The sequence below is a fragment of the Sceloporus occidentalis genome, unplaced genomic scaffold (assembly GCF_023333645.1).
Source record: "Sceloporus occidentalis isolate IW3139 unplaced genomic scaffold, rSceOcc1.0.p SCAF_4, whole genome shotgun sequence".
In the NCBI taxonomy this organism is placed as follows: domain Eukaryota; kingdom Metazoa; phylum Chordata; class Lepidosauria; order Squamata; family Phrynosomatidae; genus Sceloporus; species Sceloporus occidentalis.
Window position 1 is genome coordinate 178,856,247 of NW_028316984.1, and position 15,751 is coordinate 178,871,997.

The 15,751-nt window shown below is 41.7% G+C and overlaps 1 protein-coding gene across 3 annotated transcripts in view; it reads right to left on the reverse strand.

Annotated features, from left to right (window-relative positions):
• Nucleotides 1-15,751, reverse strand: part of SYNE3 (spectrin repeat containing nuclear envelope family member 3) — a 122,773-nt gene that overhangs the window by 34,188 nt on the left and 72,834 nt on the right. For 2 of the 3 annotated variants that reach the window (XM_089522475.1, XM_089522477.1), the window contains 5 exons: nt 12,455-12,629; nt 9,051-9,233; nt 8,706-8,849; nt 5,682-5,816; nt 1,094-1,255 (listed from right to left, as the gene is read on the reverse strand). In XM_089522475.1, the coding sequence (XP_089378601.1) occupies nt 1,094-1,255; nt 5,682-5,816; nt 8,706-8,849; nt 9,051-9,233; nt 12,455-12,629 (799 nt within the window). The remainder of the gene's footprint in view (nt 1-1,093; nt 1,256-5,681; nt 5,817-8,705; nt 8,850-9,050; nt 9,234-12,454; nt 12,630-15,751) is intronic. The other variant, XM_089522476.1, reaches the window with a different exon arrangement.

A 15,751-nucleotide genomic window follows, 5' to 3' on the forward strand; every position in this document is an offset into this window, starting at 1 on the left:
CCCTTTCCAACTCAATGATTTTATGATTTTTTGTGGTTGTTGACTCCTCCAATTTAAAAATTATTAATATCTCTTTATAGCTTGCTCTTCATTAAAAAAAACCTGAGTCTCAGTAACAATGTTTAAAACAATTAAATATACCAAGCAACATGGAAACAATAAACTAAACAATATAATAAAATAAAATAAAATATTCAAAAAAGAAACTTCAATATATCTTATTAAAACTAATAATACTCAAAAGAGAGAAATAAACGCACATCAGTCGTCCAAAAAACATGGCAGAAATAATCCAGTTTGAGACCGCTTTAACTGCCATGGCTCAATGCAATGGAATTCTGTGAACTATAGTTTTGAAACGTTTAGCCTTCTCTGTCAGACAGCTCTGGTGCCACAATAAACTACAATTCCCAGGATTCCGTACCACTGAGCCAGGGCAATTAAAGCAGTCTCAAACTAGATTATTTCTGCTGTGTGTTTCGGGCCAAAAATGCATTCACATTTATTAACTACTCATTTTCTTGCATGTTTTAATAATAGTAATAATTAATTGCTTTTTAGCTTCTGTACATTAGTGTTTTAGATGTTCCTTTTAAATTGTTGCAAGCTGCCTTGAATCCCATTTGGGAAAAAAGTAGGATATAAACTCAATACATTAATGAATACATAAATAAATACTGAAGGTTTGATGAGATGGGTCTCTTCCCCAAATCAAAGGCTGATACAAGGAGAAGCTCTCCTTCAGTTGCCAGGAGCCAAAGTAATTTAGAGTTTTGTAGGTGGACATCATTGGCTTACATTTGCCTTGGAAACAAACAGGGAATCAACTTTCAGAATCAGTATTACATGAACAGCAACAACTGTTCCTATCGATATCCTAACAGCCACATTTTTCACCAATTGAACTTTTTGTATAATCTTCAAGGGCAGCCCCATGTGAAGCCCACTAAAATTATCCAAATGTTACAATGATCAAAACATCTTGCAAGTTGCTTGGTCCTGTAAAACTTAAATCTCTTCCAAGTTGCACTTCCAAGCATCTACTCATTGTATAGCTTATCAGCGACATCCTAAGTAAAGAAATGTTCCTCACCTCCAAATCCAAATCTCGGCTGTTGGTTTTCCACCCTTCTCTACCACCCCACCAGGATTCCAGCTTTTGTTTGGTTACTGTCAGCCACTGCTGGAGATCTGACAATCTGTCATTGAAGGTCCAGTGGTCTTGTACATGCTGCTTGCTCTGTGCTGTGATGTTCTGAAAATAAGACCAGGAAAAGATGTGAGCCACAGACAACAGTAAACAATAGGGAAGTCCTTTTAGGGGCTGAAAGGTTCCTACATATATAAATAAAATACCACAAGCAAATTGCTATTTTAATGTTAGGGACAAACAGCAAACTTTATAGCAGAAAAACGATGTCCACTTTCTCACTTTAAAGAACAGTTTACACAAGTATGTATTGTTCATGGTCACCTCCTACATTCATACATATATCCAAAAATGCCTTAGAACTACTGTGTACAGTTGAAGAACCACTGCCCAAAATTTCCTGTTTTATTCTCCCCACTACATTTTTCCCTTTAGTGTCAAGTCTTTTCAGACCTTAACCCACACATAAGCGAGTGTCTTTACTGATCTGTTTCTAGCTGAACATGCTTTAAATAATTGTACAGATCTCACAGATACTTCCTCAGCCTTTATGCTCCCATATGTGCCAGATGTATCCTCAACCTTTGCCAAGGCTATGCCTGGAAGCCTACAAACACTTGCCTGAGAGAAAGTCCTATTGAATATAATAAGGCTTGAATAGGAATAGATATGCAGAGAATCATATTGCAGTTCTCCATTAATACCCTGATTGCCTCAGTCCATTTTCTACATAAGTGAAAAAAGCGACTCTGAAAAGGAGCCCAAACTAACATCTGAATCAGCCATTAACAGTAAAATAGGATCTTCTTAAAGAGTTTGGTACAGGTTGAGTCTCCCTTCTCCAAAATGCTTAGAATCAGATGTATTTTAGATTTCTTTGGGATTTTGGAATATTTTGTTGTTGCTGTTAACTGATGTCAAGTTGACTTTGACTGATGCCCCCCCCCTTTAGATTAGACATCTCCAAGACTCCCTGTCCTTAACCTCTCTGCTCAGGTCCTGCAGGCTCAGATCTTCTCAAGACTTAACTTCTCATAATGTGGCCAAAGTATTACAGCCTCAATTTGGTCATCTTGGGGCCTGAACAGACAGGCCAAAATAAAGCTGCTTCAGGTCACTTTGTAGGTATGCTGTTTAAATGATGCATGCGTCCCAAGAGGCTGGAAGCCATGCCAAATCCACGCTCCAATCCTAAGGATTAGAGTGCAGCTTTGGCACAGCTTTATTTTGGGCTGTCTGTTTGGGCCTTTGGTTCCAGGGACTTTGGGCTTGATCTGTTCTATAACCCATTTATTTGTCTTCTTCTTGGCTGCCCACAGTATCCTCAGCAGTATTTGCTGATACATAATTTACTGATGAATAATGCAGATACATACATAATAATGCAGATACAAGAGTTATCTTGGACAGGGGACCCAAGTCTAAAACATGAAATTATGTTATATTTTGTATACACCATAGACACATAGCCTGAAGGTAATTGTATACACAATATTTTTAATAAGTTTGTGTATGAAACAAAGTTTGTGCACACTGGACAATCAGAAAGCAGGCGTCACTATCTTAGCCACCATGGGGACAGTTTTAGATTTTGGCAATTCAGATTTTGGAATTCTGGAAAAGGGATATGTGTGTGTGTTGTGTCTGACCCTAACACTAAATCTCCCCAAACCTTGCATGTCTAAATCTGGCCACATGGTGGTGCTCTCTGAAAGAAATTACACAATGCAAGTGTGACATTCTCTCTTCTGGAGAATGCAGCCCAGAAAATTGTGTGTGTGTGTGTGGGGGGGTCTGTAGTAATAAATAGTCATATATTTTGTGCTGTTAGGATCACTTTTGATTTCTCAGAACTAAAGAATAATTCCATTCCTCATCTGCATTTTATTCCTGTAAACAGCGCTCCCTTACTAAAACTAAACAACCACTATTAAGAGTGTATCTACACTATTATGATACAGCACTTTAACTATCATGGGTCTGCATCTTATAGAATCCTGAGATTTGTAGTTTGGAGAGGTACTCTAGTGCTCTCCCTGGAAATAGCACACCACTAGGGCTCTCTAGAAGGGTGCCTTAGTACACTACAAATCTCAGGATTTCATAACAGAGAGTCATGACAGTGAAAGTGGTAAACTGCTGTAACTGTGTAGTGTAGATACACACCAAAAAAGGACTTTATTGTGCTTGATGTACTCGTTCACTGCAAATGAAGTCCAAACAACAAACAGAGGGAATCAAGGTATGTGGAACAGCACAAAAGACACAATATGGAAACAAGCCCATACTATAGATTCCAGACAGAAGCTCACATCCTGACTGACACCCTCCAGACTGGAGACAGTTGCAAGAGGCCTGTATGTTGAAGAAGTAGGCTCAAGACCCTACAGAACCAGGAAGACAACTCAAGGAAAGCAAAACTGAGCCAAAAGAACTCAGCCATAGTGTGTGTGTGTGTGGGGGGGGGGGGGGTCAACTTCTGGAAGCAATTCTTGAGACCTAGAGCCAGCATGGTAGAGAGTCAGCATGGCATAGTGGTTTGAGTATTGGACTAGGACTCTGGAGACCTGCTGGGTATTCTTGGGCAAATCACACTCTCTGAGCCTCAGGGAAATGCAATGGCAAACCTCCTATGAACAAATTTCACCATGAAAATCCAATGAAGATCAGAAATGACTTGAAGGTACACAACAAACCTGCATGGCATAGTGGTTTGAGTGCTTGACTAGGACTCTAAAAGGCCACTAGGTGACCTTAGGTGAACCACATAATCTCTGTCCTAGAAAATTCCAGACTTAGGGTCACCATAAGTCGAAAGCAACTTGAAGGCACACAACAACAAACACTCACAGGACTGCACAACCTCTCCCACACAAACTTGGAAGGAACTAGAAGTTCACTTCTAGCTTGAGAAACCACTTCTAGTTTTTTTGTTTGGAACAATCCCCAGGTTTTCTACTAGAACCAGGTAGGTTCCTCCCTGCAGCTCTGAAGCAGAATTACTGGTTAAGGAAGCAGTGGTTATAAATTCTGGATACTACCCCAGGAGAAAAGTGGGATATACAGCCAAATAAACAAACAAACATATTGGGGAGGGTGTCTATGAGCCACCTGAGGGGCACATAGTTTTCACCTCTAATTTCAAGGAGGGTGTCAGGAGCAGTTGGCACTAGAACCAAAAACATTTGGCTCTGGATTCTGCTGCCTTCTGTGGTGCACCAACTGTTATGCTCAGTACCAGTGTCTGCTATCCTTGGGCAACCCCAAAGGTCCAAGGGCTCTGGAAGGGCTGGTTAAGATAGTTGGGACCCCAGAACAGTTCCCCAAACAGGGTCCACTTTGTGCACAGGTATGCACTATTATTACGGGAATGGTGGCATCGAAATGAAATAGCACAACAGATAGCAGCACAAACATCTTCACGTGTAAAGACCTGAAACTTTGTTGAGGTGATCATCCTGACCCCATGCATTTTTACTACAGTACTCAAGTAACATGCATTAATGAAAACAGAGGTATTGAGGAAAACAGAAGCACTGATGAAAATGAAAACATCAGGAGCGTCAGGAAGTGACTGGAGAAAAAAAGGAAACAAACTGCATCCTTTTTCTTCAGCAATGAGCCCTTAACCTGTGACAGGCCTGGAGCAACTGCACCAGTTGGAATTATCAATAATTTGGCACCAGCAGAGCCCCATTATTATCTTAGCTGATCCTGAATTTTATTTTCTGGCTCAGCTTTCTGGGCAGTACTAGGCCACCAACATTTATATCTCCTACAGCTTTTAAATTTCCAAACATTATTTTATGTTAATGGTGTTTTTTGCATTTCACGTGACTATTTTTAAAATATCCACAGTAGGGTTTGGGGGTGCACATGACTGCAACAAATTAGGAGTGGTTAATTCCTTCCCTCTTGCATGGTTTCCACTTTTTAAAAAAATTGAAACAATGAAGAGATTTCCTCACAATGCAAATAACAGCTGAAGGATGGAATAATCTTCATTTGAACTGCATCAGCAAGATTCTGAACCTGACTTGTGTCTCCCATGCCCTGCTATTATGGTCTTCTTTTCTTAGGACTCTTGGATACCAGGTCTGAAATCCCTACTTGACTATGGAAATCCATTAGGCAAGTCACATTTTCTCAGCTTCTCACCATAAAATCCCATGATAATATCAGAAATGTTTAAATGCCTTGCCTTCTAGTGAAAGACAGACAAAGCCACTGTGAACACTGCTTAAATACGTACATAAGTATGTATATGTGTTTTCAACTTGTCTGTCAACTTATGGCAACCTCATCAATTTCATATGGTTTTCTTAAGCAAGGAATACTCAGGTGTTTTGTCAGTTCTTCCCTATATAGCCTACAGCACCAGGTATTTGTTGGTGGATTCTCATCCAAGTACTAATAAGGGCCAACCCTGCTTAGCTGGTGCCTTTAGGGTACTCAGGCCCTAAATATATACATGCCTAAATACACAAACACCCTATGCTTGTTTGAACATCTTAATCAAAGTCTGATTTACCTCCAGAGACCGCTTCAGGAGTTGATACTCAGAAGAAAGGAGCTTCATTTTAGGCTTCTGTGCTGGATCTGGTTGAACATATTTCTCCAGTTCTTCCATTTGGACAGCACACTCTGCTAAATCTCCATGGATGGTCTGCAGAAGATATTTATTTTCCTTTTATATTCATTATAAACTATACAGATACTCTCATATTATTAAATAGTATTAATAAATACTCTAATATTATAAAAGAGTTTTTTATTCTCTCTTTCTAACAAAGAATGGCATTCAAAGCTGGCTAAACAATGGCAAAACTAGGTTAGATATATATAATTGAAACAAAAAATAAAAATTAGAATGCAATTAAAACCAATCTGTATAACAAAGAAGAGCATCCTCCCCCTCCCTTCAATGGCTGCTTTTACATTAACCCAGTTTGCATAGGAATTCCACAGCATGGCAGCAGCTACCAAGAAACTCCTAACATATCCTAAAAGATACACAGCAAGATGCTGCCTAAGCAACCAATATATGCTAAGCCATCAAAGAAACACTGTGAAAGCTCATTGCATCCAAAGCATTCAAAGAAGTTATATGACACTGCTGTACAGCTGGGGTGGGCACAGCACAGCACACACACAGCCCTTGGGACCTCTGAATGCAGACCATGCATTCTCAAAATGGCAGCTGGAAGGGATTTGGCTTAGCAGTTAAGATGCTGACTCTGACAACTGCAAGACTGACAGACTGGCAGCTTTGATACCCAAGCACTACATGATGGAGTGAGCTCCCATCACTATCCCCAGCTTCTGCCAACCTAGTAGTTTGAAAGCATGTAAAAGTGCAAATAGATAAACAGATACCACTTCAGTGGGAAGGTAATAAGTGTTCTGTGCAGGCATGCTGGCCAAATGACTATGGAGTAGACTTTGGCAAAACTGACTCTTCCACTTAGTAATGGACATGAGCTTCACCCTACAGTCAGACACGACTAGACAATCATGTCAAAGGGGAAATCTTTACCTTTTAGCAACACTGCATCACTTTGAGCATGCCTAAGCACTCTGCGGTTGCCCAGGGAGAAAAAATGGTCCCTGCTCTGTTTGCAGTTGCCCACCCCATTGTGCTGTGGGGGCAGAACATGTGCGATATGGTGGATCCATGATACTGGCCTGACTCCCGTCAAATACTCCAACACAGAGCTTGGGGGAAAAAAATAGTTTTTTTGGATTTGGGCTTTGAAAATCTCCTGGCCAGTAGTTACATTGGCTGAAAGATTCTGGAGATCAAAAACAACAACAACAAAGAACAAGTAAGTTTTCCAAGCTCTGCTCCCATTTTCACACTGCCAGGGCTCCTTTACAGCTTGTCTACACAGGAGAAAAACAGGGCATTCATCTTGAAGTTGGTACTGCCAGTGTCCACAATATACAGCTACTTCTGGGGGAGAATGTGTGGTTTTAAGCCCTTCGCATGATTTGGCTCTGAAGTAAGTAAAGTTGGAGAAAACCCTGGGGTTTCCAGGAAACCCTGTAATGCTTCCAGTTCTTTTGGCCATATGGATAGCTGGATCTGGTTTGGCTGATCCAATTATTTACATGCCAAGAACCACTGTGCAAGGAAGGGGATATATCCCCTTCAGAGCCACCAGTAATACTTCTTCACCAGCCAAGCAGCTCTTTGTGAGTTCTTGCCCAGTGCATCACTGCTTCTGCTGCAGTCATAACGTGGTGCCCATGTGATCAACAAGAACAGGGTAGAGTTTTCCTGCTCCAAGCTTGCATGGCTAAACACTTCTTGAAGATGTCACTGCCAGCAATCGGGGAAGGAGGGAGATCACATGCATGAACACCTCTTGGAGAAGTCACAGCTAGCAATCTAGGAGGTGGTGGTGATCATTCCAAACTCCTGCCCATTAAGAAGTGGTGGTGGTGGCTCTGAAAACAGGCCGCTACCACTTCAGGCAGGAGCTTCCTGTGAGAACCTGCCCAGCACTCCAGCACTTCTGCTGAAGTCAAAATGGGGCACCCCTGCAATCAACAAGGGGGGGGGGGGTTAGAACAACCCCTCCTTGTTGGCAACATGGCAGGGTGCTCTGTTCTGAGCAGAAATGGTGGCATCATAGGACTGCTCTCGCAAGGAGCTCCTATCCATGAGGAAGTGGTGGTGGCACCGAGAGGGCCAGGCCAATGCAGTGTCAGCCCAGGTGGTCTGTGTACACAACGACACAGTGTCACACTAGATTCAGCCTGGTTTCTATGGTTGCTGTTGTGGTCTATCCGGGGTCAGTCTGGGGCATAATGTTCCAGACTGAACCCAAATTAAGTGACCAGTGTAGACATGCTTTAGTCATGTCATCCTCACACACCAAATATATCAATGAATAATGTCAGTGGCACATGAATAACAATAAAATGTGCTATATGCATGGTAATAATTTATCTTGTGTAAACTAGGGATGTAAATCTTTGCTTATTTTATTATTGTATTCCAGAACAAGGAAGTTCAAATCATTTCACCTTGCTTGTTGAGATTATAAGAGCTTTGTGCATTTTTAAATATTTTTTCCCACACTCTAGGATTTGTATCCTGAAAAATTTGTTTGCATAAAAACTTTGGTGCGTTACAGACCGCCCAAAACGCGCCGCTGCCGGTTGGTGCGTCCGGGAACCGCAGCAGCCAAACCGTGCGGTTCCCGGGCGCAGCAACAAAGAAGCGCCAAAATGGCGCTTCTTCTTGCGCCCCGGAAGAGGCGTCCGCGACGTCAAAATGGCGGTGCCCATCTGTATGCGGCGCCACCATTTTGACATAGTCATTACGCACGAGGGGCAAGGCGTGTCAGGAAGCGCCGCCCCTCGCGTGTAACGATGGCGCCCCATAGGGCCCATCCGGAACGTGCCTTTGTTTGCAAAAATTTAAATTCTTGAATTATAAAAACTCTTCCTCTTGGACAATGTGAAAATTTGCAAGTCTTTTGTTTGCATGCCTACTGTAGAGACAGCATAAATGGCCTTCTTCTATTTGTGAATGGCTGCTGTTTACCTGTAGCCTTTGTAATCGAGCTTCTTTAGCTGCTAGATCAGGCAAAGGTTCCTTCTCTGCATCTAACTTGGCTCTGACAGCAGCCAACCTCTTTTGCAACAATTCAAAGTCTGCATCAAAGTCTTTATGCTGAGACACTAAAGCCTGTCAAAGAGAGAAAAAGAAAGACACTGCATGTAAAAGGTAGACACTGCATTCCATGCTAGTCCCATCTATATAACTGCCTTACTCTGCCAAACTCAATACCCAGAACTCTTTGTTGTTATTAAAGACCCAAATGACTTAAAGATTCTCAAACTCTAGAAATAATCTGTCGATTTGAGGGCTGTTTTTAAAGCCACTCACCTGCAATCTGCTTTTCCTCTGAAGGAGATCTTTGTGTAGTTGTTCTGCTTCCTTTGTAGCATCAGTTGCTTCTGCCAAAAGTGATTTTTCTTTGTCTTTCTCAAAAATGCTGCTCAGGAAATCTTTTTTCCACTGTAACATCAGGAGTTGTTCCTTAAAGTGGGAGCATTCAGCTAGAAATTGCTACGGGGCAAACACACACACTTGTTTTTGTTTTTTAAATGCAGCTTAACTATTTCTTTCTGCCCTTCTTGGCTCATAAATCTAAGTAATCACTGTTAACAGTTATTTGTATCTCAAAATCCATAATAAAACAGAGGAGTTGTGGTGGTGCAGTGGTTAAATGCTGGTACTGTAGCCACTCACTCACAGTCACAAAGTTGTGAGCTTGATACCAACCAGGTGCACCAGGGTTGACTCAGCCTGGTATCCTTCCAAGGTCAATAAAATGAGTACCTATTTTGTTGGTGGCAATTAGCTTACACACTGTAAACTGCTTAGGGAGTGCTTAAGTGCACTGATAAGTGGTATAGAAATGTACTTGCTATTGCTATAAAATGTATCCACAGCAATGTATAGAACCAGCATGCAAAAAAGAAAACCCCTTTCCAACATCTTTAAAAATAGCAAGAGGAATTTTGATGGAGAACTCCCCCACCGTAGTACTTCCACCATAAAGGTCCTGTCAATACTGCTTTCCAGATGACTCCTTGATAATGATGGGCCACAGAAAAAACAACCAGATGCTAATCTCGGAGTTTGGATAGGTATACATGAACACTGTTGCTCCTTCAGTTAAAAGTGGTCCTAGGCTGTTGTTCAGTGCTTTAAATCACCTAGACTGCCTCTGCACTGCAGAAATAATCCAGTTTGACACCACTTTAACTGCAGTGAAAAAGTCATACAGGTAGATAAGCTTGCTTAGGAGACAGTCTCCTTACCACCATTTACCTTCTCTGGCATATGTGGCTACTATGAAATATTGGAGGTATTCTAGAGTGGATATACTGTTCAGATGCATCCTACAGAACATACCAGAAACCTTCACAGCTTGAAGATGTGATGGGATATGCCCCCAAAAGTTCTAGTGCAAACATGTTAGTGTGAAAAAACTATCTGAAAATAACATTGGAAGTTATCTTATCTCAAGGCATGGTATAATCCAGGGGTCGGCAACCCCCGGCCCGCGGGCCACATCCGGCCCAGTGAGGCCTTGGGACTGGCCCGAGCCCGGTCCTGCCGCCAATTGCCAAAGGCCCTGCGCCGGCGACAATCGGCGGCAGGGCCGGGTCTCTCATGCGGGGCCTTTGGCCTCTCGCGCAAGCAGCCCTCAGCCGGCGGACAGGCAGGGCCCCTCCGCCGGCGGACAGGCAGGGCCAAGGAGCCCCGCTTCAACGAGGCTCCTTCACCCTGCCTGTTCCCCTCCGGGCAGGGCAGGAAGGGGACGGGGGTCCTCCTCCTCCTTCCCTCCCTTCCTGTGGCTGCCAGACAGCCGTGGGAAGGGAAGAAAGGGGGTGGGGGAAGAGGAGGAGGAAGAGGAGCACGAGGAGGAGGGAGGGAGGGAGCGAGGGAGGGAGCGAGGAGGAAGAGGAGGAGGAAGGAGGAGGAGGGAGGAAGGAAGGAAGGAGCAGGAGGAGGATGAAGAAGAGTAGCAGGAGGAGGAGGAGGATTTCCATTCCATTTCTACAGGTCTGCTTTGATAGTGATGATGATGATGATCAAGGGAAGTAATAGTGCCACTATATTCTGCTCTGGTCAGGCCCCACCTGGAATATTGTGTCCAGTTCTGGGCGCCACAGTTCAAAAAGGACATTGAGAAACTGGAGCGTGTCCAAAGGAGGGCGACTAAAATGGTGAAGGGTCTGGAAAGCAAGCCCTATGAGGAACGCCTTAGGGAGCTGGGTATGTTTAGCCTGGAGAAAATAAGGTTAAGAGGTGATATGATAGCCCTGTTTAAATATTTGAAGGGATGTCATATTGAGGAGGGAGCAAGCTTGTTTTCTGTTGCCCCAGAGACTAGGACCCGGAGCAATGGATGCAAGCTGCAGGAAAAGAGATTCCACCTCAACGTTAGGAGGAACTTCCTGACAGTAAGGGCTGTTCGACAGTGGAACAGACTCCTTTGAAGTATGGTGGAGTCTCCTTCTTTGGAGGTCTTTAGGCAGAGGCTGGATGGCCATCTGTCAGGGATGCTTTGATTGAGATTTCCTGCATGGCAGGGGGTTGGACTGGATGGCCCTTGCGGTCTCTTCCAACTCTATGATTCTATGATGATGATGATGATATCAGTCAGTTTCTGAGACATGCACTCACTCTTTCTGAAGGTGAGAGAGTGTGACTTTCCAAAGTGCATTTCTGTGTATTTTCGGTGCTTTTAATGCTAAAAGGTCTGCTTTAACAATAATAGTGATGATGATGATGGTGATATTGATATCAGCCAGCTTCTGAGGCCCAAATGTTCTCCATTTTGATCATGCCTAACAAACATGCATTTATATTAACTTTTTAAAAAAAGCATCAAATTTTTTCGCATGTCCTCCATTTTTAAAAATGTGTCCTACATTTTAAAATGTCCTATATTATTTAATTATTTATTTTTTTGCTTCGGCCCCCCAGTTGTCTGAGGGACAGCAACCCGGCCCCCGGCTCAAAAAGGTTGCCTACCCCTGGTATAATTCATTTTACTCATTAGGAATGCAATTCTTCATTTTGTTCTCAAAGGAAGCATCAAGTAATTTTAGCAATTTTCTTCTCACTGCAAGAAAGTCTTTGAAAACTCCAGGTTTTGGTAGGCTATTTGCAGTTTGGGACTTATTCTTCACAAAATGTGCATGTGCTTTTTTGTGCAGAAAACATTTTCTGCACAGGCAGCAGCATTTTCTGTGCAAAAGTATTTTCTACACAGAAAATGCTGTGTGATTTCCATGTGTGGTTTTTGAACACAATGAGTCTCAAACTGTGAAGCTTCTGATCAGTGCAGAATTATCTTTACCAGGGTTACCTAACACATAAGAAATGTGTTTTCCAACCATTTAAAAATATTTTCAAATATTCTGTATATCTGTGAAAGCAATAAATTGGCTTTAAAAAGTAATTGCCTTTGAGTCAAAGTATTTTCTGATCAGATTTCTCTTGTTACATGTGTGGTTGTGAAGGTTCCTTTACTAATATATACAGTGTGCCAAGAAACCATCATTTTTGTTCACAACTTTGCTAATTTGTGAATATATCTCAATTTAGCTCTTTCTCTTTCTAACTTATAATTTAAGAGTAACCTCTAAAATTCTTGCTTTTTAATTTCTAACATCCTAGAGAATACCTCTAAATTGGAGCTGGGTTAGGGTATACCCTTGCATATGTTTAAATTTTAGGTTTCAAAATATTTCTAGAGCATCATTTGTCACCTCAATCTGATGCAAGAATGTATCTGTCAATGTAGGGTCTGAAATATTTGCCGTGGTATCCAGCAATCTCTGCACTGATGGTTTCCACAGGTGGAATTCCCTCAAGGGGTTTTGGAAGCGTTGTCTCAGTTCTGTTTCTGTCTCAGCACTCATTTTATATGTCTTCCCCTTCAGGCTGCAAAAACAAACAGAGAAAAACAGCAACAATATTTGAATTCTTGGAACAGTGGGGAGTCTTGATTCTCTATTTCACTTGAAGGACAAATGTCCTGCCTGTTTCTTTCACTCTCTTAACACAATGACACTTAGTCTCTGCCTCACATGTATTCCATCTTTTTGCTTTGATGCAGCTGCTGTCTCTGCCAGTCAAAGGATCCACTAAACCTTTACAAAATATATATCAAGATTCACATTCCTTTCCACTGCACCTGCTGAAGAGAATTACCAAAAGCTGCTCTTATGACTGAGATTCCCAACAATCTCATAAGCCAGTGGTTCCCAACCTTTTCTATGACCCACACTGCTAGTTTGATTAATGTTTGCACATCTTGTAAAAGTAATATCACATTTGAAGATGAAAAAGTCTAATTTCTAATTTTCAAACCATAAATTGAACCATATATAACACTGCAGGTGAGCAAGTTGAACTTAAAAAAATAAACTTTTAACTCAGTGCACAAAATGCAAATCTAAATTGTGCAATTAGCTTATGATTTATTCAGGAAAAATTGTAAATAGTAAAATCAACCCCATTGTGAACATAAAATTCAATCAATGACTCTTAGCTTTTGCTTCTCACTCATGATTTTCTCTAAATGTAGAACCTTCTTGCCCAGGATTTCCTCTGCCCCATCCCGGATTCGCCCCTTTTCACTTGCTGCCCGTCACTCCTGGAACCTTCTTCCCCCGCAAGCAAGAGCCATCACTTCTTTAACCAGCTTCAAAACGGAGTTGAAAACCATCCTGTTCAGAGAAGCCTTCCCAGGCATTGCATAATTGTTGCTTACTATTTGATGTTCTTTTGGTGCCTGTTTATCAAACCATTTCCTGTATTGCTATGTACTGTATATGCATTATCCTACTTGAGAGTATGTATTTTCCCTGGAAGATTAACCATCCATTATGAAGCCAAGCCCTCCCTCCAGTCCATCTGCCTTGGTCCAGGCCTCGGAGGTAGAGAGGAACTGCTGGACCTCTTACCCTTTTCCTCCACCACTCCCTTCTCCTTCTGTGTCATGTCTTTTTAGATTGTAAGCCCGAGGGCAGGGATTTGTCTAGCTAAAAAGATTGAATGTACAGCGCTGTGTAAATTTACAGCGCTTCATAAATAAAGTTAATAATAATAATAATAACAGAGGACTGAATCCAGATTCACACAGGTATTTTTGTTGCATCTCCTGAAATTCCATCTCACACCCCTGGGGATGCAGGCACCCCAGATTGGAAATCCCTGTCATAAACTATAAGCATCAGCTATAAAATCACCAGGCACAGGGAGTGGGCACTAGCGCACAATCAAGCAAAAGCTTATCACAGTTAAATGGCATGGAATGGGAAGGCATTACCATGCCACATGAGTGTTTGCTTCCACCAAAAGTTTCCCCATCCCTATAAGTCAAAGACTACAGTAAGTGTCTTCATGTTAAAAGAATAAATGAGTAAAAGGAACAGGCAGGCCATTTGTCCTTCGAGTGAAACAGAGAAGCAAGACTTCCCACCATTCCAAGAATTCCTAGTAGGAACATAATTATAGAGCCCTGGTGGAACAATGGTTAAATGCCGTACTGCAGCCACAATGTTGTGAGTTCAATCCCAGAGATCCAAGGTTGACTCAGCTTTCCATCTTTTCATAGCTTAGTAAAAATAATAAACAACTTGTTGGGACAATTGGCTTACAGATTGTAAATTTCTCAGAGAGTGCTGAGCTCACTATTAAGCAGTTTAGAAATGTAAATACTATTGCTATAATCCTCTAAAAATACTCTTGGCCAACCCCCTTTCTGCTGTTTTGGGATGTTCCTAGATGATGCTTTTAGTCTGCAAACACCCTGTTTCAGACACTGAATTTTTTTTGGCAGGAAGGGAAGGGGGGGAAAGACCCTGTTTATTCCCACAGACATCTGAAAAAGATCATTTTTTTCAAGGTCAAACAACATGACATGTTGCATTAAACACTTACTGTGGAGCTTAAGATCTTCGTAAACTCTAGGTGTGGAAACAGTTCAATCAACTTCCTACATACCACAGTCACAAACCTGTTCAGTACATTGAATATACACACTAAAAATGTGTATATTAATTTGCTTACATGTGGTCGATGTAGGGATGCCAGGTAATATAAGGGACAGGACTCCTGTCTCTTTAACAATTGTATAGGGGAAAGAATGTCAGCATCCCAGTTCAGATGTGTGTCGTGAGGGGGGAGATAAAAAAGTAATTCCCTTCATATATTTTTAACACACACACACACACACACATATATATAAATAATCACTTCTAATATCCTTATGGTTAGAAAATGGTGAGAGGGGAGAGACACATTGGCACTAATGGAGTACCTTTCTTTCTTTAACCCCAGTGTCTGAGGAGTAGATGGGAATAATTTTTCAGTAAAGCCAAATGGGCAGGTTTTAGCCAGGGTGAACCTGTGGTAGGTCTGGAGAACATATTTTTGCTTCCAGCACTATGAATATAAGAATACTCACAAATGTTATCATACTTAACACAATGAGATACTTGGTCAGGAAAATGGTAAACAGTGGTAAGATATTTGCATTACGGGTAGGGTTGCCATAAGTGAGGACCTCCAAACCGGGACAAATGTAGGACAAATGCAGGACAACATTTTCAAATGTAGGACACATTTTTTAAAAAATGGAGGACACGCAAAAAAATTGAGGCTTTTTTTAGAAATGTTAATATAAATCCATGTTTCTTAGGCATGATCAAAATGGAGGACGTTTTGACATTATTCGTAGACAGATCACGGAAATGTACTTCCTTTTCTGGCCACCCCCCTCTCCCCATTCCAAACAGCACATTTGGGCATTGATCATGGCTTTATTTTAACATTGCCTCTTGCATATTTCAGAGGCTTATTCCACAACCAAACCCTTTGGTCAAGAGACTTTGGTTTTTCTTCATTTTGGCTTGTTTTGTCTGTATTCCTCCCCACTAAATAAAGGAGACATGAAATGGAGTTAATGGGTACAAGTTGTTAAACAAAAAAGTCTTGTGAGACTCTGTAGGCAAGAGGTGCACCATGTTAAGAACTGCATTAAGCACACTTAGGCTGCT